The sequence below is a fragment of the Nelumbo lutea genome, chromosome 1, assembly GCF_056320005.1.
Source record: "Nelumbo lutea isolate HS-2025 chromosome 1, American lotus-T2T, whole genome shotgun sequence".
NCBI lineage: Eukaryota > Viridiplantae > Streptophyta > Magnoliopsida > Proteales > Nelumbonaceae > Nelumbo > Nelumbo lutea.
The window spans coordinates 193,191,552-193,218,495 of record NC_142684.1 but is presented as its reverse complement, the minus strand read 5'-3'; the positions used below and the strand labels follow the sequence as shown (position 1 = coordinate 193,218,495).

At 33.7% G+C, this 26,944-nt stretch overlaps 1 protein-coding gene across 1 annotated transcript; it reads left to right on the top strand.

Moving 5' to 3' along the window:
- The first annotated feature begins 1,808 nt into the window (after positions 1-1,808).
- On the top strand, positions 1,809-24,105 carry LOC148880103 (agamous-like MADS-box protein MADS3). Its single transcript, XM_088961932.1, has 8 exons — positions 1,809-2,778; positions 20,851-20,929; positions 22,109-22,170; positions 22,379-22,478; positions 22,971-23,012; positions 23,343-23,384; positions 23,539-23,675; positions 23,778-24,105. The coding sequence occupies exons 1-8, from the start codon at positions 2,597-2,599 to the stop codon at positions 23,857-23,859; spliced, it is 726 nt and encodes a 241-aa protein (XP_088818058.1). The 5' UTR covers positions 1,809-2,596; the 3' UTR covers positions 23,860-24,105.
- Positions 24,106-26,944: the final 2,839 nt, after the last annotated feature.

The window sequence follows — 26,944 nt, the reverse complement described above, 5'->3', positions numbered from 1 at the left end:
AACCATGTGTGCATGAGGACAATCAACTAACGATGTGATCGCCCCATTTGTCCACTCTGTCAGTCGATGGGCCCCAGGTTTTTTCCATACACACTTGGACATGGCATGCGAATCACCAAAACGTGTCCCACAATTCTACTAAGTGTCTCATCCACCACCACGTGTAAAATTGGCGCATGTATCACCAATTTATATAATGGTAAAATTCAAAACTCAGTAGATACATTGCATTTACTATCTTTTACTGCACCCTGGACAGCTTGGCCTTTGCTGGCTTGGATGTTAAGAGTTTGAAGCTCGGGATATCACCTCGGGCTCTCTAACCAGCTTTTTCTTGCAGGCACTCATTTTGTGTCGGGCTTCAATCCAAGCAAACCGAAGACTTTGATTGTCATCAATTATTAATCATTAAGGATATGTTTGGTTTGAAAGAAAAAGTAGGAAAAGGAAGAGAAAGGTAGAAAAACCTATTCCTATTTTTCCCTTTCTTTCTTTGCCTTTTCCTTAAAACCAAAAATAGCTTAAGTTTATACAAACATTTAAAACAAAGGATAATTTTGGAATATTTAATGCAAGTGAAATTCTATTACAAACAAAGCGAGCCAAATGAAGTTTATAAAAGTGAGAAGGAAAAAAAGAAAAGTGTGTATTGGGAGAGTTGAGATTGACACCCCACAGCCGCCGGCACGGCAGCGTCCCATATGCACTTATCAGCGTGCATTGATAATGAGTTTGGATGTAATAGTAAGCACAATGAGTGAGTACATAATAGCTATGTGACACTTGTCCCAATTAATGTGCTTTTCATCTAAATGTATTTGTTCCTTTAGAAAGGAATTATCTATTATTTTATTATTTTTCTTCTACTATTCATTGTCTTCTCCCTCCGAAGGTGAACAGTGGCGACTGCCTTGAGCTTCTCCCCGGTGATCCCTCTTCTCTCATCCTCTTTATCTTTTTCTCTCATTCTTTTCTTCCCTTACATTTTCTATTTTTTACTTTCCTTTTCCTCCTCCTCTGACGAGCCACAGTTGCAATTCTCCATGTTTGCTGTTTCCCATTGATAAGAACAGATGACTTACGGCGATGCAATCCTTCTCGGATTCCCCATTCGATTTTAATAGAAACCCAACCTCTTCCGGTCATGTTTATTTCCCTAGTTTTCTTTCTTATCACCCCACTATCGTTGCTCTATCATTCTAATCATCAATCGAGCTCTTGCTCTGTGAATTTTGTTGTTCGAACTGATGGTTATCCCAACCGAAATTCAAGAAAATCATCACCACTCGAGTGCTAACAATCACAGATTGGATTGGATTAAAAGTCTCTTGTAGCATCATTACTCAGGCCAAAATTTTGATTCAGATACATCTCTTCTCCTCTATGATTTCCCCTTTTTCGTTTTTTACTTATTAATTCTAACGGAATAAAAATGTTTAAATAAAAAATTACATTAACTAGAAGAAGTGTCACTCAACTATAAGATGTTCACTCAATATGCTTAACTAACGTGCATACTACATCGGGACCCATTGATAACATCTTCTGTACTCGTCATGGGACATGTTACTGTGGGGTGTGGGGGCGCGCCCGTCTACGTCTTAGGGTTGAATGAGAGATAAGGGATATATCCGTCAATATAAAAAAATGGTCAAGGACAGTTCTGATAATGAAAATTATGTAACAAAGGAGTGATGCCCAAAGCCCCTAACCGTAAGGTCCGTGACAACCCAACGCCAGCCGACGGCCGTTAAATTTAACTGCGAGAAAATAGTTAAATAAATGAAATGGGGATTGGGATTGGGATTGGGGAGTGGGGAGTGGGGATGTATGTAACATGTTAACGAGGAACGCCGGATTGAGCGCGATAGAAGATTTTATCATTTGACAAGAGATCCCTGCGTACGTCGCTCGACACGTATCCTGACGCTCACCACAACACATTTAATCATCAACAGTGCCCCTGCCACTGCCCGCCCAGTCCCAGTTGTGCACTTGTGAGTTGTGGCTTGCTCTCCCCTCACCTCATCTCTCGTAGCTTTTAACTTTTTTATTACCTGGAGAAATAGAGATAGAAATCACAAAGAAAGAAAGAGAGAGAAAACGAGCTACTCGACCACTAGCACACTATAAAGTAAATAACGAAAGGAGAAAAAGATTAACAAAAGCGAAAGAGAATAATGGGAAGGAGTTATACATTTCCATTTTGCTATAAGAGAGGATCCAACTAAGCATGGTGGTGTATAATTTGGGCTAAGTCGAGAGTAGTAGCTTCTCGTCCACATCCCATTATAAGAGAAATCTCCCTACTTTTAGTAGAAGGAATTATCAGTAGCTCTTCCCAACTGCTTTCTCTCTTTTTCTAAATCTCTCTCTCTCTTTCTCTCTCTCTCTATATATATATATATATATATATAATATACAAACTAAGAAAACGCAGTCTTACTATTCCATTTACCCCAATACTTGCTGCTGTAAAAAAAGGGAGTCTGTCTCTTTCTTTCTCGTGGTACTTGTTCTTTTTCTGGATCGGCTCTCGGTGGTCGTCAGTAGTGGAGCTGTGCTTCTGTGGGAGACTTTGAGAGAGAAGAAAAAGATGGGGAGAGGAAGAGTGGAGCTTAAGAGGATCGAGAACAAGATCAACCGTCAGGTCACCTTCTCCAAGCGGAGGAACGGTTTGCTCAAGAAAGCTTACGAGCTTTCTGTCTTGTGCGATGCTGAGGTTGCTCTCATCATCTTCTCCAGTCGCGGAAAGCTCTATGAGTTTGGAAGCGCCGGGTATGATCGACTTTACCTCATCTTCTCTCTTTATCTATATCGCGTCGACTCTCACTGTCTGGTTTGGTCTGTTTATATTCTTTGCTTTCCCTCTGTGTTATTCTCAACAGAAAAAACAACGCTGCGCTTTTATAATTGATAAATCTCTTTGCTTAAATGGTCGATCTGCGGTTTTTTTCGGATTGTTTCTACTTTGCTGAATATTAATGCTTTCTTACTTCTATTTCTGCCTTTTCTTTCGAATTTGTTACTTTTCAATTCTGTTGGTGTTGAATTGCAGAGGGAAGGAAAAGCCTACCGAGATTGTGTACTTGTTTTTATCGTCTACCTGTTCTGTTCATCCTCGCCGTGAAGAGTGCACTTCACTTCAACAAATCTCTCGCTCTTCACTCTCTCGATTTTATACTTCCTGTCCGCCTGAAGAAATTATTGTTTTTGCAGATACAAAATAATTTCTTCCTTTTACCGAGGAAGACGAGATCTGCCAATGGCACCGTGACACGTTTCCTAGTCTTGTCGGTCTTTTCTCTCTTTCACAGCCTCTCTTCTCTATCCGTTGGTTTTCTTCGTTTAACGATCGGCTGTACAATCTTTTCCCTGCGTTTCGCACGTACGGTTGGGGAAAATGTTACGAGGACCTCACATCGGACCTCGGCGCAAGATCTAGGGCTTCTCTGGTTCCTCTTTTACTTTTCAGCGCCTCGGTAGACTACAGTTAAACTCCAAACAAAGAAGAGACTCCATAGCCATGTTTTCGTTGAGCAAAGGAATTTATATTTTCCTTTGGTTTCTCTTTCTCCGTTTCTCTAGACACAGCCTGATTACAAACGCACTGGAATCAGGGAGCAAAGCCGATGCACTCTACGTTGAGATCTCATAATTGGTTTCCTCTTTCTCTCTCTCCTCTTAAACTTTCCTTTAATCTCTTATCGGGTTTGTGGACTCCCACTCGTGTCTGTTCATTATCTAGTTGTTTCCTTTCGGTGCGAGGCCTTAGATTTTGGGATACAGAAGAAAACTTTGTTCTTTTTATTCTTCATGACACTGTAAAATCAGATTGGAGGATTGCTTTCCACAAACCAAAAATACGAACTTTCGGCTTTACATTAACTTTGAGACTCGCGCTTATTACTTATTTGAGTAAGACTTGTTGTCCTCCCTTTCCTTCTTGAGTTATAAAAAACTGGAAGTTCTGGGGAAATTGGAATAAGGATAAAAAACCTGGCTCAGAGTGCACAAAATAGTGCTTATAATCCCTTTAAAAAATCTGGTTCAGAGTGCAAATACATCAAAAAATAATACAAAATACAATGTTTTACACTCTACATATTTGTATATACTCCTTCCAAACTAAGCCTAAAGACAGAAAGTTTGAAACCAAGCAGGAGAGGCCAGAAAATGGAGCAAAAGATAAGCATAATACAAATAAAAATGAATATCACTATATTAGTTCACGTCATAGATTGTGTGTTTCATAAAAAAAAGGCTTTCACTGGACTGCATGACTGTTTTACTTCTTCCATGTTTACTGTTTTACCATCGGAATGCCTTCAATTCCCAAGCCCAAGTTATTGATTAAACTTGCCGTGAACATCACAAAAATCTATTTTGTTAACATATATATTAACCATCGGAATTTTCTTGCCGTGAACATCACAAAAATCTATTGTTGATGTTGTCACTACACTCTTTCCTGTAAATATAACCTCCCAACTCCCAAGCCCAAGTTATTGATTAAACTGAAACAGAAGTTCTTCTGATAGCTGGTTTTCGCGATCATTACCTCTCCTGTTTTAGTAAACATTGATATTCATTACAGGAAAATCCTTTATCGCGTTTCAACGATTGAGGGCAATAAAGCCCAAACCGTGGTGGCTTTTAGTATGAGGCTAGCTGGATCTATTCTAGGAGTTATAAGGTCATTGTGTTAGGGTTACTAATGGAACTAGCAACATGCACCTTTAGTATGGGTCAAAACATGTCCAATGTGCCTCACATATTTTATAATTTCCTATTGTTATGCTTCTATACCTTCTTTTTGAGTTAATAGTTCGAGTATTTTCATTATTTGCATGTTTGTAATATTTCTTATATTTGGCTGTCAAACTCTAAAGAATTCCTCCTGTAACATTTGGCAACTGATGTTGTGCAGTTAACACAACCTTTTCAATGCATAGTAGTCATTTTCCTTTCTCCTTTCTGTTTCTTTGGACTTTTAATGTCTTATGCAGTTTTAAAAAGTTATCTATTGATATTTGTGCTGAAGTTTAGTTTTATTGGAATGCCTTCAATTCTATGTAATATGAATATAAATGCGCATAAAATGCAGTATACGAATATATATTCTTATTCCAATGCCATGGATATTCCACTTTTGTTAATCTTGGATAGATTTTTCGATTGTTCAACCATACAACTATTGATTATCGTCATATCTTGCCATATTAATATACCTTCCTGGAAGTCTGGAACTGGAATCTTGGTTAGGCTCGACTCATATTTGGTATCTTGATTCCATTACACTGAAAAGATAATGTGATCTTTCAGTCCAACGGGTAATCACCCCGTAAGCAATGCTTTTTTGTTAACTCCATGTGCTAGTGAACCAGCAATTGGATTAGCAGCAGATCTAGGTATCCATAACAAATCTGCACCCAAACTGAGTGTCAACTGACAAATGCTTTAATTGCCACCCTGATCTGATGTCTTACTCTCCAATGTCGCCATCCATTTCACCTTTTAATCAAAGATTACTAGACTTTTGAGTCCCATTCATTGATCAAATTTACCTAGGAAACCAAAGGAGGTGGCCAGCTTTAACCCTTGAAGTACAGCTGTAATTCTGTGCTTTTATGTTTAAAGAAAGCCACCTTGATGTCCCCATTTTAATCTGCGAATACCACTTATACCTGAATGTAGGCAGTAAAGAAGATTCATCAGTTAGTTGTTTCAAAGTAATCTTGGTATTTAAAGAAAAAAAAAAGGGTAAAAATGCTATCCCTTCACTTCAATCTTTCCTATGACAAAATTGTTGGTCATTACATTTTCATGGGTACCTAATTTAAACCATATAACACGTTTCACCTTCCAAAAATCTTGATAGTTCGTCAATAATTTCTGTCTTTGCTAGATTTTGTTTTCTTTCGTTGTTTGCCAACTGGTTATATTGTAGCAAATCATATACGTTTTCTTTCTTCTGTTCAGATGGATATGGACACTTATTTAGTATTTTTATAAAATATCCAAATATTGGTATTGTTAGACCGCTCAAATTACTCGCTGTTGAGCATCTTATATCCAACCATTTATAATCTATATATATACTATTAGAAAAAGTATAGTGTGGAATTTTGAGTTGACCAACATACTCCTATTTTTGAATTTTTGAATTTGGTCCCTCTTTAATTGTGAGGGAAGAAAATGTCATTTAAACAATTACTTTTTATCTAATTCAATTCCCACTCAATAAGTCTTATATGTAATGTATTAATTCCCAATATTATCTGTCATTAAATCCTATTTTTTTATTACAATATCCCTATTTTGAATTTGGCAAGGAACTCTATATCCAATACTTAATTTAACAATATAAAACCCATGTTTTTTAAAAGTGACGCAAAAACAAACCTGCTCCTCCTTCCATCTTGGTGGTAGATAAGAAATTCATCCATCTAGGCCAAATTGGCCCATCCTTGATATCATAGTTAAATAATAAAACTTTTAAATTAAAAATAAGTACAAAAATTACAAACAGAAGAATTGTTGAAAAAATTGTTACATCTATAATATCTTATATTAATCATTTCAAAGAAAAATAAAGGTTACAAACAAGGATTGTTTTATTGATGATGGAAATGAAATAAAAAAATTAATACCATCAGAAAAATGAAATTGTTTTGGTGGGTCAGCACTTTAAGTTTTGAAGTCAAATATGTAAACCCTTGACATTATAATTAAATAATAAACATTAAAAGAAAAGATTAAAAACACAAAATGAATTTTGAAAAAGCACAGCTATTTTTGTGGGCACATTTCTAATGTTTTATATTACTCATATTAAAGAATAATATGTATGACAAATGAGAATTCCTTTTTACTGAAGATAGAAATGAAATATAAAATTTAAAACTAAACCAAAAGTGAATTTGTTTTCCTATTTAGTGGTGGGTCAATAGTTCAACATTTCAGGTAAAAAATGTCAACCTTTGATGTTATAAGTAAATAATAAAAATAAAAAGTATAAAACACAAAAAAAACACATAAATTTTGAAGAAAACATTTGGCCACAGTTCTAATATTTTGTATTAATCATGTTAAATAAAATTAAGTGTGATAAAGAAGAATTATTTTTAGTGATAATGGAAAGAATGTACAAAATTTAAAACCGACCAAAAAATGGAATTATTTTCCTATGAGGTGGGTCAATAGTTCAACCTTTTAGGTCAATGTGCTAATATATTTTTGACAAGTACAATGTGTTGACCCTTGATGTCATAATTAAGTACAAAAACTAGAAAAAGATAAAAACACAAAAGAAATTATAAAAATTACAAAAAAAATGTAGAAAACATTTAGACACATTTCTAGTATCACATATTCGGCATTTAAAAAATAAGTGTGATAAATAAGAAATATTTTTATTCACATGAAAATATAAGAAAATTATAGAAAACTTTGGAAACATATTATTACTATTATCCTTATCATCATCATCATCATCATCATCATCATCATCATCTAAAATTGCTATGTGTAAAGCAAGTGCATATTTGCTATTATATTAAAAGGCCAGCTTGCCATCAATATCAACCATGTTTATATCACTGTTGAACTATTTTGTTGGGACTCTTGACTCTATATTTAAAGATTTTATTGTGCATAAAATTATCAAAAATAAAAGGTTTTATTGTGCATCACTTAAAGTTTCCATTCCTCGGGGATTACTTACATGCAAGACATTGGAAAGGCAAAAGTTTAGCTTATACTTATCCCCACTGGCACTATAAAGCCAATGTTTGTCCCAGCTATCTAGGGTCTTAGAAGGGGTGGAGTGGATACAAGTCAAACTATTTTTTTTTTTTTTGCTCAAAGTGGCTCTTAGACTTAAACCCATATTCCCATGCTCAAACTAACATTTTACCTTGGGTCCAAGTAATGGACGCTACTTAATCCATTTTCACTATATATATTACTATTAAAAGTAGGAATGGGCTTGTGGTGCTTTTGATTTTGACTAAAATACCCCTATTATTTAATTTATTCTCTTCCCTTATTGTGAGAGTAGAAAATGTAATTTGAATTTCTACTTTTAACCTCATTTAGTTCCTTGCCATTAAGATTTGCATTTAAGGTATTAACTCCCATTTTCTCTCACTAATCCTTGTTTTAAGGTGTTTTCTTCACTACAATTAAAGTATGAATAAGCTCATGTATTTCTTTTTGACTAAAACATCCCTATTATTGAATTTAGTCACTCTCAATTTGTGAGGGTAGAAGATGTAATTATAACTATTATATTTCATCTAATTGATTATCTCTCATAAAGTCTCATATTTAATGTGTTAACTCCCATTCTCTCATTAGATCCTACATCTAAACTATTTTTTCTTGCCATTAAATTCACTAATTAGATCAATATCTAATACTTTTATTAATATAACACCCATTTCTTGAATCAACCCAAAAATAAAACCGTTCTTCCACCTAGGTGATAGGTAAGCAAGTCAACCATCTAGTTCAAATGGGTCAATTGATGTTGGCATAGTTAAATAATAAAACTTTAACAAGAGTAATAATACAAAAATTACAAAAAAATAAAAAAAATGGTCACATCTATGATAATTTTATATAAGCATATTAAAGAAAAATAAGTGTAATAAACAAGAATTGTTTTTATTGATGATGGAATTGGGATACCAAAGTTAAAACCTGCCCAACAATGAAATAGTTTTTCTATTTGAAGGTGGGGTAATAGTTCAATTTTTCAGGTCAAATGTGTCAATCCTTGATTTTCTAATTAAATATTAATTAATAAAATTTAAAATAAAATAAAAGCACAAAAAAATATGGAAAAATACAGAGTTTGTAGAAAACATGTAGGCACATCTCTAATATTGTATAATTATCATATTAAACAAGAATAAGTGTGATAAATAAGAAGTATTTACACACACATAGAAATACAAAAGATTGTAGAAAACATGTAGGCACTATCATCGTTATCTAAAATTGCCATTTGCACATTTATTTTCTAGTTAAATGAAAGATATTTATATGAAAGCATATAAGTATAGAAGTTTCTTTTTTTTCCCTTTGCTCTCTTTGTAGTCAAGGTGCACCCTGCATCTCTAGTTGTATTTAAGTAAATGTTTTGGTTGTCTTTGCCATATGCGGTCATGTAGCCTACCCCTAGTTGGGACAAGGCTTAGATGTTGATGATGATGTTTTTGTTAATTTCTAAAGAAAAGTTCTTTCCATGGGTAAAGATATAATGAAAATTAAGACAGAAAAAATCTGAAATCTAGACCAAACTGGAGGTTACTCGCTTAGTAGATACAAAAAATGTGCTTATGCTTATGCGCTAATAATGTTGTTGAGTCCTGAAGTCAATGAGAACCGACAGAAGAGACGATAATTCTATTAATCTATCACCATTTTTATGATACATCTACATCACATTGTTTGGATGATTTTTTTCCCTAACAAACCCGTGTATAGCTGCGCATTTTGCTACTAGTTAGCATGCCCTCCATAAAAACGTAATTGACAACATCTTCTTTCGATTTGGATAAATATGAGAATTTTGCTACTAGTTAACCTTGTTGTTTGGTTTAAAAGACCTTAGCAATTGAAAAGACTTTTTCTATGCCCATGAACAATTGTTGTCAATTGCCAGGCTTTGAGGAACCTGGGTTCCTTAGTTACAAATGCATCATCCTGAGATTTAAGGAGCAGCGTTATAAGATTTATTTGGGTCTGAAGATATATTTTTGTCTTCAACTTTTGCATGCATGTTATCCAGTCATTATGGTTGTCCTTGATGGCTTTTCCTTATTTATATTCTAAATTCTAGAGGTTGTTATTTCTATGTTGGTGCTTCCTGCTTTGACCGTCATCCTTGTGGATGTTAAAGGTTGCTATAACTGCTTCCTCATCATCCTTGTTAATGATCTGGCGTAGAAAGCATGGCAAGTTTTTTTCTAAAATTTAGACTTATTGGGATATGGTCAGTTTGTTCCCACCGTATCCTATCCCTTGCACCAGAAGTTATAATATGATTATTGGCTTATTGCCCATCGGAGGGTGGGCCGCAGTGATTTAAAAGGCATGCTGAGGCGTTCAGGTGAGGTGCATTTTAAAGCATGTGCTTTGAATTTAAAAGCTTGTAAAAAGCTTGATTCGTGGTCATTCTTAAGCTTCACGCAATTAAAATATGCACTTTTGAGAACGCCTTATTTGTTAATGTTGTTTATTCTTTCATCATACTAAAATGTTTTAAAAGTCAATTAAAATTATAAAGTCATTTTTTTTGTGTAAAAATTAAGAATTTAAGATCCTAATGTGGAGTTATTTGAGCTTGCTTCAAGGTATTTAGTACAAAGACAATTTATAGAATCAAGAATGTAAGATGTTTTACATTGCATTAGCTATTTGAAATAGTGCAATTGAAGAAAAAAAGAAATTATGGGTTTTATGTGCTTAAAAATGTTTTATATATATGCTTGATTTTATTTTTAAAATTTTCATTTGAATAACTTTACATGTTATGTTTGTGTATTTTAATTTTAGATAATAGGCTTTTTGAAGTATTTATTTTAAAATTTATAATTATATTTTTATTAAGATTATATATTTTTTTTGCATTTTTTAAATTATTTTAGTTGCTTTTTTTGTTTTTGTATTTTTGTGCCTTACTTCAAAATGGTGTATATATACTTTACCTTGCACCTTGCGCCTCTGGCGTAAATTGCCCCTACCCTTTTTTTTCACTTTGTGCTTTAAAAACATTGAGGTGGGCCTTTGTACAATGGTTTGGTTACCTAGATAACGGGTAACCAGATTTCAAATCTTGGAAACAGTTTCTCTGTTTATGTGTAGATGTAATGCTGCATACATCTGTCCCTGCCAAAACTTTGCTTTCGTGGGACCCTTGTCCACTCGGCTGCTCTATTGTCCTTCCCACTTTAAGTAGAAATTCTATATTTTTTCAAGTGAATTTTTATTTTCATATTTCTGAATTTTTATCTACCAAAAAAATGGATAATGGCATATTTTATTAATTTCCTAGTATAATATATGGTGTACTCTTTCTAAATGAGTATATATTGAAAAATGAACGTTGCCCTTGTCGACCCATTCTCATGAGTATAAATTGAAAAGTAAAAATTGAATGGTGGAGATTGCCTTAATGTCAATGAACATGATTGGCCAAAGTTATAAGAAAGATACCACCTCTGGCATTTTAATAGGCACATGGTGGAGATTCCTTAGCTTCTATCTCTTCCTACAAATCATGCAATCCTATTTGCGTTCTTCCATAAAAACATATACATGTGATATATTCTTTATGTTTTCCCTTCTTATTTGCAGGAATTGCAATTTTTCATCACCTCTAAACTAGATTTCGGTGTTAACCCCCGCACCCCCCTCCCCACCCCTTCCCAAAAGAAACCAGTGAAAGAAAAAAAAATAATAATAATAATAATAATTCAAAATCGATAGCCCTTTATACTCACAATCAATTCAAACCTTATCTCAAGCCCTAAGAATGGGAGTCATAGGCCTCTTGCATTATATTTCTTTCAGAATTGTGGTGATTTGTATATTAGAAATGTCATAGGCCTCTCTTGCATCATATTTCTTTCATAACTCTGGTCATTTGTATACTAGAAAAGGATCAAGCTAGGGCTGTTCATGGGTCTGGTTGGGTCAGTTTACTGCTGTTTTTCCAATTAACTCGACCTGATCAGGTTGCCTGAAAATGAAACCAAAACCAATCTAATCGGTTTGAGTCGGTTTGAGTGCTTGAGTTGAGGGGCTAAGGGAGTAAGGGCGGACCAAGTTAGAAGTTACCAAGAAAAGAGAGAGTCAAACTGTGTTAGAAAAAGAAGACTGAAATTTGGAATTTTAAGAAGGCTTCTAATCTAAGTAAAAAATACACTTAATTGTAATTACCTATTTGGTGTAAAGGACCTTAGGGAATAGGATCCTTTCTTTAAACCTTTCAAAAAATGCAAGAAGTTATTAATGGCATTAATGGCATTCCTAAAGAGAAGACTAGAAAGTAGAAACTAAGTTAGGTACTAACTACTAAGTACTAACTAGGAACTAAGCCGGTCCGAGTCGGTTTGGTTTCGGTTTTCATATGTGGAAACTGAAACCGAACTGACCCATCGGTTTATGCTTTTTAGTAACCCAAAATCAATCGACGCTAAAGAAAACCCGGCAGACGCAGATTAAGTCAGACCGGGTTGGTCGGTTTGATCGGTTTGAGTCTTCTTATGAACAACACTAGATCAAGCTTTGCACATCTTTAGGTACAAGTTTGATTTTCAACAATGATCTCATGTTTGTCTTACATTCAGTGGTTTATAAGGGTTCATTTACTGCTAATTGGTAAATTATGATCTTCAACTGTTTCTTATTCAAAAGCAATGTCATCAAGAGAGGTAGCCTCTGTACAGGTTATAAACGTACTTTATGTTATAACATTTTGAAGGCCAAAGGCCTGTGGCATTATGGTTGAAAACTTAGAAGTCAAAGAAAATGCAGTATGCCTATATAACATTTTGAAGGCCAAAGGCCTTTGGCATTATGATTGAAAACTTAGAAGTCAAAGAAAATGCAGTATGCCTATAATATAACATTTTGAAGGCCAAGAAGTCAAAGAAAATGCAGTATGCCTATAATATAGAAGTACTTCACAAAAGTTTAATAGATTTAAGAAGTTTCATGAGAAGTGCATAAACAATTGAAGCACATAAAAATTTATTCTACCTGAGCACCTTAAGGTTAATGGATGATTGATCCATTCTCACTCTTGATTATGGAACAACACCTGTAACATGCTAGTGATGTTGGCCATCAGAAGTTAACAAAAAAATTATTGGTTCATGCTACATAACTGACAATGACAAAAATTGGGGAATTAATCAACATAGAGTTTAGGGTGGAAGGAAAAGTGAAATAATGCAACAATGGTATGCAATCAATTTAGACCAAGGCTATTAAAGTTGTAATGGGATTTAAATAGGTCCAAGATATAGGCCTTCTGAAACCTATTCATTCCAATATAATTGGTGAGAACATGGGATTGAGTATTAGAGTGGCCACTTCATGCTGAAAATGCCTGAGTTTAGGTCCTTATCCAGTTCCTGGATGACTGGGACCAATTATGGTCTTTCTTTGGGTTGTAGAAAACTTTCATCAAACAGTTCATAATTGTGAATTAGGCGCAGTGAAAAGGGGTAACTAAGAAAATCTATTCTTTCTCCTTAGGGTTTCTTGGCTGCAGATTTCCAATGGTTAGTTGCTACTGGATTTGTTATTTTTAACATAAAGGAAATGACTAAGAATCAATACTCTTCTGTAAATAGTTGCCATCAGTAGTTAATTCTATTTAGTAATCTTCGTTCAGTACCAAAAACAATTACAACAGAAAAGATACAAAAATATTACCTAGAATCACCGTAAGGTTTTAGGAGTCAATCCTAAAGTTTGGCTGCTTTTAGCAGGACCAAGTTTTTACAACAAAAAATAAATGAAATTTCATACACTAATGGTAAATTAGAACATAAGAATTACATGCACCTTTCCCCTAGGCTAGGCAGCCCTGTTCTCAATAAAACGGCAAAACTATACCTACCACCCCAAAAATATTACATAAACATCTTAAGAAATCAGCAACCAACCTTAATGATTAAAACACAAGCATACAAGGGATAAAAAAAAGGCAGAAAATTTTATCTCTAGAGAGAAGTTGGGCTGCTTTGATGTGTCTTAAGTTGTTATTTATGTTACTCAGCAATATCACTCACGAGTCATGACAATGTTTCATATTTAATCTTATCCCCAAATAGTCAGTTTTTGTGGTTGATGTGATGAATATCTGATAGCTTAGCCCCAACACCAGTGATATATGTATCTATCTTTGGGAAATTAAAATAATCTATATCTAAACTACTATTAAACTTGTAAATGAGGGTTTGAAACTTTTTTTCTTTTACTAATTTTGGGGGATGAAAATGCCATTTAAACTATAGCTTTTCACCTTAGTTTTTTTGGTAATGTAGTTTTTTACCTCATTTAATTCTTTCTCATTAAACAAAGACCCAATTTTTTTTTTTTAAACCAACCAAAAAAACAAAACCTTTCTTCCTAGGGGTGCAAATGGGGTGGGCCCAACCCAAGCCCAAACTGGCCCAGCCCACAATTTTACATGGGCTGGGTGTGGATTTTCAGCCATTAGATCGGGTTGTGTTGGTTTGAGTCATTTTTTTCAACCGACCCAACCTACTCATTTTGCTTATTGACTAAATCGAAACCGACTGTTCCTGAAGCAAAATTGACCCAAACATGAAGGGCCGGTTTATCGGTTTAGTTGGTTTTTATATATATTTTAAACTGAAATATCTATTTATATTTAAGTTTATTTCTTTTTAGTTTTTATGCAAAACCAAAAAATAAATTTAAATTGATTAGTTTTCTATGCAAAACTGAATTTTTTGTCAATATATATTTAAATTTTTACAAATCTGAATTAAATATTGTACCATTGTATTATATTTGTGTTGGTTTTATGCTTTTAGTTTTTATCATAAATAACCAATTTTTTTCAAAGTTCAAACAAAACACAAATAAAATATATCAACATTTAACATATAGGGTAGGGACTAATTAAAAATTACTTAAGAATATAGGATTGGTTTGATTTCGGTTTTCATACGTGAAAACCAAAACCGAACTGAGTTGTTGGTTTATTTTCTCATGCAAACCGAAACCAACCCGTGAGTTTGAAAAACCAACCAACTCGGGTTGGGTGGGGCCAGTTTGGTTGGTTTGGTTGGTTTGACATTTAATGTGAACACCCCTAATACATGCATATATGCTTGATCTTTTTTGATAAAGCATACATATATACATACATGCAGACAAGGCCAATCTGAGTTCCACCCCTAAAAATTTTGTGAGACTTGATTATCCAATCCGAGCCCCAACCTAAGTACATCAAATTTTAGTGTGGGCTGGACTTGGTTAGACAGTTCTGGCTTGACCTCGGGCTCGGGCCAAAGGGCCAAGTTTAGGGTTGGGCCTGAATTGAGCTTAAACTCAGCTTAGGCCTCTCAACTAGATCCTTTTGCAATATTTTTAACAATACAAAACACAAGTTTCTTTTTACTGACCCAAAAATGTAACTATTCATCTAACCATGTGGCAGATAAGCAACTCTCTTGGCAAATGGGTTTTAAATAATATAAAACCTATGATATCATAATTAAATAATAAAATAAAAAAGACAAAATATAAGAAATAATAAAAAATACATAAATTTTGTAAAAAAATCATTTCAGCACATCTCTAATATTATATATATTCATCATATTAAAAAATAATAATTGTGATAAATAAAAATTATTCTATACACATTAAAATATAAAAAATAGACACATATTATTAATATTATCATTATCCAAAATCTCCACATAATGAGATTTCCAAACAATTATTTCTTGGCTGAAGAGTAGAGAAGAAATTCCTTGGTGGATGAAGCCTTTGGTAAGACCGTAAGATAGGCACCTCCCCTAGGGGATCCCCTGAGAATAGAAAGTGAATATCAATTACAAGGAACCTAAAGCTTTGCTTTCTTTTAAATGTTCAAAAAAAAAATCAACCTAGGCATAGTATTTAGGTTTACCAAATGAATATTAATAAATGCCTTTGCAGATAAAGCTGTTAGGGGTTGGGAATGCCAGTTCATTGGGTCAAGCTTCATGGATAAAAGGTGAAGTATGGGCTTGGATATTAATGGGAATGAAAGAAACACTGTATAATAGAGGGGATAAAATTGGTGACATTGAGTAACAAATTAAGAAATGTAACAAAAATGTAAATTATAAAATAGGATAACTTAGAGCCAGTTGATTAGTTCTTTTAAGATATGGATGAAATGTAACAAACCTTTATAGTAGATTTTCATGAAAAGGAAAAAAAGGATTAAAGCATTCTAGGAAATGGATGAATGAAATAGATTTTTTGTGACAATAACATTCTGTAATTTTGGTATAGGAATTATTCTATTTCAATTCTTGTAATTTTTTGGAGCAATCACCATTACTTTTGGTATCGTTTGTGCTCATTTGAGATAGAAATTAATGAGCACAAGCCATAAAAGCACTGAGTTCTAACTTAACAAGAAGCACTGAAAGGAATCAGAACGGGAACTTTTGAAATAAAACCTTTTTCTATGAAGGAAGAGTAAGGATTTGATACTACAGTAACCAGAAAAGTCGCAAGGAAGTGCACAGTAAGAAAACTTTCATGAATCACAAGAAACAATACTAATTTAGTAATTTAAGCCATAGGAGCAAAAGCAATATGCCATTTAATAAGTTGTATGCACAATGGAAAATTATAAGGAAGGCCTGCTAACCATAAAAATAAAAGGAGATAGTTCACTCAAATTCCAGTTTATTGGTCAGTTATTTTTGGGATATCATATCTTTTTCATATCATAGTCCAACCAAAACAAATAACAGGAAGCCAAAAAATTGTTTTTGCATGCTCATATGGAAAACCATATACAGTTTTTAATGCTAATGGCCATAATTAGGAACTGATTATTATAGTTATATCCTGTTTAAACACTGATCAGGGGGTATTCTATAACTTGAATTGTTTTTCTTGTTGTCGGTTCTAAAAACAAATCAAAACCACCTGATTTGAAAACAGTTTGTTTCTCAAAACGAAAACACATAAATATATTCTTCGTTGTGTATGGCTTTTTTTTTCAAACTGAAACCAAAAACATGTTATGAATTTCTGATATAAAAAATGCTTTCATTTGGTTATTTAATACCACATTCCATAAATCATAATACTTCCATACTGTAGAATTTGTTTTTCTTTTAAAAGCCATTATTTTGGTGGTCCAAAAACATGTAACGTTTTATAAAACAAAACTAACTTGTTTTTGTGTTTGAATTTTTGCTAATGTGGTGATTTCAAATCAATAAAAACAAAAGCATTCATGTTGCCGAACACCCTTAAATTGGGGAAATTTCTATTGTGGAATGACTGGGGTGCTAATTGATTTATGGCTTTGAAGGGAGATTAAGATACATTTCCTGCCTACATTTTATTGTTTAGAATATTAAATTGATAGAAAACATCTTGTGTATTATTATGCCGAAACTTTATGGAAACAAACTAACACTTTTCAATGGATCTATTTTTTCTCATATAGGCTGTAATACAAGTACACATTTCTAAAAATGAAAGTTAGGAGTTTCAAACATGTAATATTAACATAAACTAAAGCCAGATTAATGTATTGGATGTTATTTTGACATTCTTGATTATTGAAAAACAATATAATAAAACTGCGAAGGAGAAATAATTACCTTCTAAAATAAGTAAAACCTCTTGGATAGTGTCTTAATAATAAATGGTAAGTGATAGCACAGCAGGCATACATGACGACCAAAAAGTCATGAAAATTCGTTGTGGCCAAAAATACAAATTGACCTTAAAGAAATCCTCATTTGTGTGAATATGTGTGTGTTGATATATGGTATTTATACCATTAATGGCGCTTTCATAAGCTTGTTTTTCAGATAGATGAAACCTTCATAAACTTTTGAACAGTACTATTACTTAGTTTCCCTATCATTTGCAACCGTAGAAGGTTTAGTATTTCTCATTTGGCTTCTCTTTTGTATTAGATTTCAAGTACATTTTAAGCTCTTCAACTTTCTCATTATTTGAAATGAAGATTTTGATTCCTAAGATAAAACTTATATTATGAATTAAAAGTAATAAAATTAATGCTTTTGAAAATTATGAAAGTTAGAAGCATCTATTGTTGCTAATAGATCCTTAACCCAATGGGCTCCATTCATCTGTAGCATGGATCTAATCAAGCCGGACAATAGTTATATTCTTCTGATTATGCAGGCATCTGTTCTTTTTGTAGTGAATTTTCCTGGTCTTCTGTTTTATGAAGTAGTTTTGTTGCTTGTTAATGTTAAATTGAATGTTAGAAATACCAATAGGAAGATTTTCAGTTAGAAAGCTTGGTGGATAAAGTTAATTCCTTTTGGAGAGGGTTGTTTCACATTTTCTTCATAGGTTAGTTATTTCTCCCTTTTGTTACAATCGATTCCCCTTTTCAATGAAATATTTGAAAAAAGGTTATTTACAGATCACATTGTTATACTATGTTTGTATTGCTAAGACAACTGATTTTTAGTAAACAAGATGGAAACTGTTATGATTCTAAAAGTTATAAGGGTAAAATACTTTAACCTCACCTGAATTTTCTTGTAAATACAGAAATATCCCCTCTTTTTTAAATTGGACTAAGACCTCCCCTGTGAGAGTTATATCTAACGGAATCATTAAAAGTCTTTTTTTTTTTTATCCTTACCACTTCATATTTTCAAAACAAGGGAATCCCTCTTGCAATATATTGTTTTTGGTTGTCTTGTCTTGACCCACCCAAGAACTTTTCCAATCAATATTTCTGGATAAAAAGAAGTTTAAAATAGAGGATTCATATAGAATAGAAAGTAGATATATTAAACTTTAAAACCAATAAATGCGATCAGGTATGGGATTTTCCTTGGAGAGGTTTGAAAATGGAACAAGATTTCTTGGGGCGTTGCTTAATGTTGATCCAGAAGAAACCATTTGCGGCTAAAAAAAAAAAAAAAAAAACAAAACAAAAATTTAAATTAGAACGTTTTATTTACATAGGAATTAATATACACATATTTGCAACCTTAGGGGAAGCTTTTTTTTTTCTAGTGTTTAATCCCTGCTCAAATAGCATAAATAATTATTCAAATCAAAACCTGAATTGATATGAACCGTCATCTCATTGAAGTTAAGCACATTGTAGTCCCTTTTATCACACCCCGATATCATTGAGGCCTCCAGAAAATGTCAATTCATGCCTATTCTTCTCACCTAACACGACTAACTTTCCACTGAATACCCCTTTGCATGCTTTTAACTTAAAACTATTTGTCAAATTGAATCCCAATCCTAACAACTTTTAAGGCCCTGACCTTAATTGGCTCCTCCATCACTATCCCAACTAAGAAAATAAACCCAGAGGCCAGAAATTTGAATCCAATGTTGCAAAGAACAGCTTTAAGTACGGTGTCATTATTTGTGATGAAAGCAGAGAAGCAAACCCAATTCATTGTAGAAGTCTTGGAGGTGAAACTTGTGCTTGTTATCATAGAAAATGACGAGAGAGAGAGAGAGAGAGAGTATGATTTGAATTGCCAAAAGGAATCGTAAAGGGCAAAATTGGGTTTTTTCCAAAAAAATAACCTACATATGCCATCACATTTTAACAGATTTTGATGAATTACTATATGTGGGAGATTTTTGTCCCATGATATCACTTAATATGGGAGGTCTTAGTCCAATTTGAAAAAAAAAAAAAAGGAGATGTTTTAGTATTTGTAAAAAAAAAAAATATCAGGGGGAGTATAAGTCTTATACCCAAATTATAACTAGATAGTGCACTTGGTGATGGTCCTCGTAGGTTTGCCTCTTTTTGCAGGGGCAAACCAAAACCAAACTTCATTAATATGAAAAGATTCTATTAACATAAACTTTCAAAAAATATGGAATATAATGATGCAAATTTTATGGTACAAAACTTGTTAGGTATTGATAGTACTGGTACCACGAAAACACCATAAGCTATAAATGTTGTTGGTTGAGATACTAATGTAGCACCCATGTATGCAAGGTTTCTATTGTAAGTATTGGTTTCTGGGTACATTTACATTTTGAGCATGTAAGATGTAGATGGTGCCTTTGCTATACTGGAATTGCTAAACATGTTTCTGTACTATATATAAAATTGCTCATATAAATAATACCTGAAATAAAAGAATAAAAAACAAAATAATTATTACTTTCCTTTAACTTGATTAAAAAATAAAAACTAATTATTGATGCATTAAATGAAAAACAAACTCTTAGAAATCTACTAATATTTAGCCGTTAAAACCCAACTAACTTAAGCACATGGTTTTTTGTTTTGTTGGACAATGATTATCAACTGCATCAAAAATACTTTTAAAACCCCTAAGAGAAAAGAGGCTGAAATTAAAAGTTGCCTCCATTGTTTCATGAATAAATGTATTATCTTGATCCTCCACAAAACAATACATTCTAACCATGGCCACAAATCTAGTATAATGCATTGTTTTGGTGTAATAGGTCAAACCAAGGATATAAATAATACATTCTAACCATGGCCACAAATCTAGTATAATGCGTGTTTTGGTGTAATAGGTCAAACCAAGGATATAAATAATCTCTAATAAATTCTATTGAATTGAAAATGCATTTTCTACGATGGTTACTATTTTCGGAATTTTATCATCAAACAAGGCTGTCTTTTGGGTTAACTATCTAAATATGAGTTAAATTTGTTTTGAATGACAAGCTTATTATATATCATCCATGTCAAACCCATCTAGATGTGAAAGATATTGAGATTCTCTACCAGTGCTCCTTCCTCAGGGATCTTGGGGGTCTTACAGTTTTACAACATATAATTATTACAAAGACATAGTAATTCCAATATTGTTTATGTTCCTGAAATGCGCTCCAAGAGTTCATGCCTTGGATAGTGATTGCATAAATATAAACTTTCATATTAAGAAAAGGGAATGTAGGAAATATCAAAAAACCTATATCGAAATCTGCTTGACTACAACTCCATGATGTATTTTGTGATTAATTTGTACCTCTACATGCATGAGTGCATTTTCTTTTTTAACATAGAATATTTAAGATGTTTATTAAGATTTTGTTTTCCATATTCAGCATAAACAAAACCCTTGAGCGATATCAACAATGCTGTTACACTCCTCAAGATACCAGTGCGTCCGACCGTGAAACACAGGTTTATGCATAGATACAATAACTTTTGTCCAATATGTGATGATAATCTATTGTGCAGAGATTTGCATGTTTCAATGAATATTAATTATTTAGATGTTGGATTTAGTTGTTTGTTCCTTGTATTTGGATTTCTTTTTAGTTTTAGTATGTAAATGGCTTCACCCAGAAATTGAAATTAAGCATCTTTTGTAAACTTATGGAACATTTAGGGGGCGTTTGCCAATGTAAGCTATATTCAATTTTGACCGCCTTCAAACGTCAAAATCACATCAAAATGGCTCAACTACATTTCTTTCTTTACCATTTTAAAACTCACCCTTTAGTATATATTCCCATAATATCTCCATTTTAGGTAGTCTTCAATTGGTTGTTAATAAAAACCTCTGATGTAGTTGAAAAAACTTAGCCCACTTCTGGAAGTGAAGGCGTGGTTTGAGCTAAGCAAACCAAAAACCCAATTCAGATTGTTTTGTACCTCACTTATTAGTTGTGTTCTGAACCATGCAAAAGGAGTGTCAACTTTACATGGTTCTGTGTTTGAAAAGCATCAGTGAGAATTCTTTACTGGTGGAGAACACAATATCTTAGAGGATTCAAAGGATGGGGAATTTGCAGTTTTAGAACTTAGGTTCAGTTTGGAAAGAGTACAAAACGCTTAAGAAGAGAAACCTGGGATGAAGTACTACCTGAAAACACGCTTAAAAAGAGAACAGTTTTCCCTTCATGTTTTGTTGACATGGTGACTTGGATCTATTGGCTGCAGTCTTGGGATTTTTTTTTCTTTGAATGCATGCAGTCTTAGAATTGAACATTTGATCTTTACTCTACCGTTATTATGTATAATTCATAAAACAAAAACGAATTTTTTTCCTAGCCTCCGACAGAGAATTCCCTGTGGACAAGGTATTATCATTGCATAACATAGTCTGCTTGTTACAACTGCACTTTATATGATCGCAACAATTTTGGTACAGATTCAGTTTGATATGTTCTTGCAAAATAGATCTGAATTAATTTTATTTATTTCAAGGTATCTTAGGGAGCCTTTGTTCATGAATTAAGAATATAAGTTTGATGTAGAAGATGAGTGGTTGCTGGTAATTTTTAACTTCTTTTTCCTTTTCTATTCCCACCCTCTCTCTCTCTCTCTTTCTTTTGTTCTTTTTGTTGGTCGATGCAGAGCTGGTACCAAGAGGTGTCCAAGTTAAAGGCAAAATATGAATCTCTGCAACGCTCACAGAGGTAACATGATATCCAAGACAGGAAATTTTGTCCATCATATTCGATTCATGCAGCTGAAAAAGAAAAACCACTTGAAACACTTATGCAGCTATGGATGCATGGTTTTAATTTAGTGTCAGTATAAACATTAAACTACGATAGTTAGTAATTACTACAATCAATTCTTGATTGGGGCATGCTAATTTCCTAATTCGTACCATATGGCAAGGCATTTGCTTGGAGAAGATCTGGGACCACTTAGTGTGAAAGAGCTGCAGAATCTTGAGAAGCAGCTTGAAGGGTCTCTCTCACAAGCTAGACAACGCAAGGTATTCACAAGATTTGGACAAATACCAAGTTTTAACATGCATTCTCCTTTTTCAGTCTTTTCTTTATCTAGTTAGCTTATGTAGGAGATTGGTTTAGTAGAATTTGAACCTGTACTAATATTTCTCTCCATCCTGCTGTAATCGCTTGAAATTAGATAGATGATAGAAAGTGTTTGAATATTACCATCATATAAGCCTTATCCCAACTATATGCGATCGATCGGCTACATGAATGCTGTTTCGTTATTCCCTTCTGTTTAATGCCATATCCATATATCCATATGAAGTATTTAGAACGAGTATGTCTTCTTTTACTCAATTAACTTCTGCACAGTTCTCTCTTATGCCTCTACTAGTAGTTGTATTCTCTTCATTTGAACCTATCGCACGATAACAGTCTTCATCATTCTTTTTTAGGCAAATTTATGCAGAAAAACAACCTTAATTAGTAATATATATATATTGATCTTATGATTAATTGCTTTAATGCAGGCGCAAATAATGATGGAACAAATGGAAGAACTCCGCCGAAAGGTAAATACTTGTCATGGCTAACATATCGCTGAGATTTTTCTGCTATCTTGGTCTTAAGAAATTTCAATTTTGGATTCCTGCCCTTGAGGAAATTTGCTAGAGTTCTGGAAACTATGACTTACCATTTTGGACAAGTAGTTTGTCAAGTACTTGTATAAAAGCAAATGCACATGTGAAATTAACCATATATCACATATGGTGTTTGGATTTAACTTTTATGACCTACATTGTACCCAAGGCAAGTATCTGCTGTGAAGAATCGATAATCTTGTATTTTTCTGGTATAATGAATTTTATAAAGCTGATGGGCTTTTGGTTCTATACTAACAGGAACGTCATCTTGGAGACATCAATAAGCAGCTCAAAAATAAGGTATTGCTTTGACTGTTGTCTGCTCTCTGGACTCGGTGAAAGTGAAACACTCTGTTGTTTTCGTACTGGCTAGCATCGACTACCAACTGTCATTAACATGCACAAAATTCTTCCACATTTTCCCTATGCTGATAATCTCTGTTTTCTGTTTCAGCTTGAGGCAGAAGGACAAGGTTCATTCAGAGCCATCCAAGGCTCATGGGACTCCATTACAGTGGTTGGAAACACCACCTTCTCAATGCAGCCGTCTCAATCCAATCCGATGGACTGCGAACCCACCTTGCAAATAGGGTTCTCTCTCTCTCTCTCTCTCTCTCTCTCTCTCTCTCTCTTTTCTCTCGTGCAATGTTTAAGATATGAGATACTTACATATGGTGCTTCTAATTGAAACAGGTACCATCACTTTGTTCCACCAGAAGGAGCAACTGTTCCCAGAAGCGTCGACTGTAACTTCATTCAAGGATGGATTCTCTGAACCAATTTGAACAAAACAGACATAAATTATGTGGTTGACTGAAAGTTCTAGATTTAATTGGCTGTTCTAAGTTACAACTTTTTCTACTACATTCATGTATGCTAAATGCTTCTATGGCATTTCCTGGTGGGGCACTGGGGCTCTTTTCTTCCTGGATTATTATTAGCTTTTGTATATTTTCTGATCACAGGTTTAACAGTATTTCAAGTCCAATAAGATGAGATGACTCTCAAAAACCTATCCCAATCACGCTCCAACAATTTCTCATCCTTCTATGATACCTCCATTTTGTCGAGTACATGGTACTATGGTAGTCAATGAGATATAAGGTGAGTCGGTAAGCTATCTCTTTAACCTTTTCGTTTCTTCTCTCAGATATAAACTGATGTTTCTATTCATGCGACACCAAAAAGTTGTGCCACACTTACAGGAATAAACAGTGTCCCTTGTGACACGGGCACATTTGAACTAAAATAATACTTTATTTTGGAATTCTTCTTTTTTTTTTTATAATACTTGAATTCATTATTTGGCATAGAGTAATCCCCGAGGTAAGTATTTTTCGTAAAAATGTGTCATTCATGGTCATGGAAGCTTTGCTCGCTTCCTGAATTCCATTCAAATGATCAAAATTAAAATGAAAAACTCAGAAACAAAGGAGCTCTAGTTGAACGCAAATTTACAGTGCATGAACTCATTGTAAAGAATTAATTTGAGTCAGTGATAAAATGATACATCAAAATTGAATCTTTAACTTAGTTAAATTCTTTAGTGGTAAATATACATTGTAAAACTTAACCATTGAAAAATAAATAGATTACGTGGCCTAGTTAATATGATTGATTGAAATCTTAATTTAACATGCAGCAAATATTTAAAATGCAGACTCTAATTTACATTCTGAATTTCTCACTTACTAAACAGATTTAGGTAGGGTTTTTGCCACCCTTTTAAGCAATCTCCGTAAAGCTCTCTCTCCCGCTCAACTGCGTTTGAGTGGATATGAAAGACAGCCCTCTCTCCGTAGTCGGTGTCTATATGGTGCTCTTTCTGTAACCGAAATTCATCCCCTTTGTGCATTTTGTTTCTTAAAAGGTACAAAAGAGCTTTCTGGTACTCGATCGGTATTCAATATTTCTATCAGTCAAAATATCAATTCCATCCATCTCCTGGCTGAGGTCGTACACTGTTCTTGTAACGAAAAATAACCTTTGCAAGTTTGCATCTTGTAAAGACAACAGCTCGGATTTGTTCAAATCGGATCTGGATTGTTTATAATGGATCGCTCTAATCGAATTGGACCAAAACCTGGTCCATCGACAACCCTGAATGCCAGGCAATTGTGGACCTTTAATTCATATTTCTTACGATATCCACCCAAGTTCCGATTGCAGCACCTAACAGACCAAGGTGCAGGCAAGATTTTTTATCATAGTCTCCGCTACAACCAGTCGAAGACCTTACCAATCAGCTGATTGGTATCTAGCAACAGCAATAGTGTGGATGGGACCATTTTGATCCTGTTTACAGTAGAACAAGGCGTTTGGTTTTGTGTGGATTATTCTCATCCACAAAACAGTGTGGATAGAGATGAACCACACAGCCCACACCCCAATATATTATAAACATTATTTTATTGTGGATGGGTCACACTGTGGTGTGAGCAGTTTGTGAGAAGGATTCGATGTAAGGCACCTGTGTTATTCAGCCCAATCACCCTCATTTTATTTTTTCTTAATATATTTTTATTTATATTTAAATTCATTTTTAAATTGTTTATTATTAAAGATAATATTGTAATGATTTTTTTAAACATTAAACATTTTTAATTAGTTTTATCATTATTTTCTATTAATCAAAATGGGTTTGTACTATTACATATATTCATACTAGTCAAGACCTGTGCAATGCACGGGCTTTATTTATCAACAAAACTGAAGATGGAGCCCTATGACATTTCCAATTAAATGGTGCCCATCTAAGTTTAAATCAAGTATTACTTTTTGGGGTTATGTCTAGTTTATCCAATCACAATCTAAGTTGTGTTTTAGTGAGAGTGGTCCTATTTTCTAGATAAATTTGTATTTTTTTTGTATCTTAATGCTATTTTTTATTAATTTTTTGGAAATGGTTTTTTATTAAATTGTATTGGTTTATTATTATTTCGGTATTATTTTTAGATAAAATTATAAAAAAAAAAAAAATCCTCTTCAGTAATAAAGACATTAAAGTTACTAAAATACACTTGTCATTTTTAATGCATTACCATACATAATTTAAAGTATATAGACAGTTGTGTGGTGTGGATTGGTCTTTTATTATTTTAATGCATTACCTAGGCCTGGACCAAACTGTTATTTGACAAACTCTGGTTGGGTTGTTGCTCGGGCCAAGTTCATATCAGTTAATCATGCTCAGTGGCCTATTAAGCCCAATGTATTGGAAAAAAAACTATTCTAAACTTGCATCATTAATTTAAATCATTAAATAGGAATTTTATATAGCCTAGGGGCCATTACTTGGTGCAATAACTTGAACCAATATTTAAAGGCTATTTTACCAGATAGCTTGCAGGGCCAACTTGGCCCAGCCTGTGTAGAATTTCAGGCTGAACCACCTTGGGCGTGATTTTTTTTTAATGCCTAAAGGCAATTCTATTCATAAATGCTCAGGTTACAAGGTAGAAAATGTGAAGTAGGAAAGGAAAACCAACAACTGTAAAAGCAATGTAAACAAGATACGACTAAAACAGATAATTAAGAGCATCGGGAGATAACAACTTGAGAAATCTCTGCAAGTGGCGCAAACTTAGATGCCTCCACTAAAGATGAATCCAGTAAGTGTAGCTCCCTACTATGTGAGACGTAACCAACAAGGCATATCCCACAAAAGGGGGATAGAGAAAACAAGAGTCATGGAATGGCAAAAAACAAGAACTCAATGTAAACGTGGATGCCGAGAGGCCCAAAAGCTTCTCCCACAAACACATTTGTTATGCCCAAGTTGCTTGAAATCCACACAAGAGACTGTAACCCGCCAAACAGCCATGGAATGGACCCCACATTAAAAGCAAGAAATCTACATA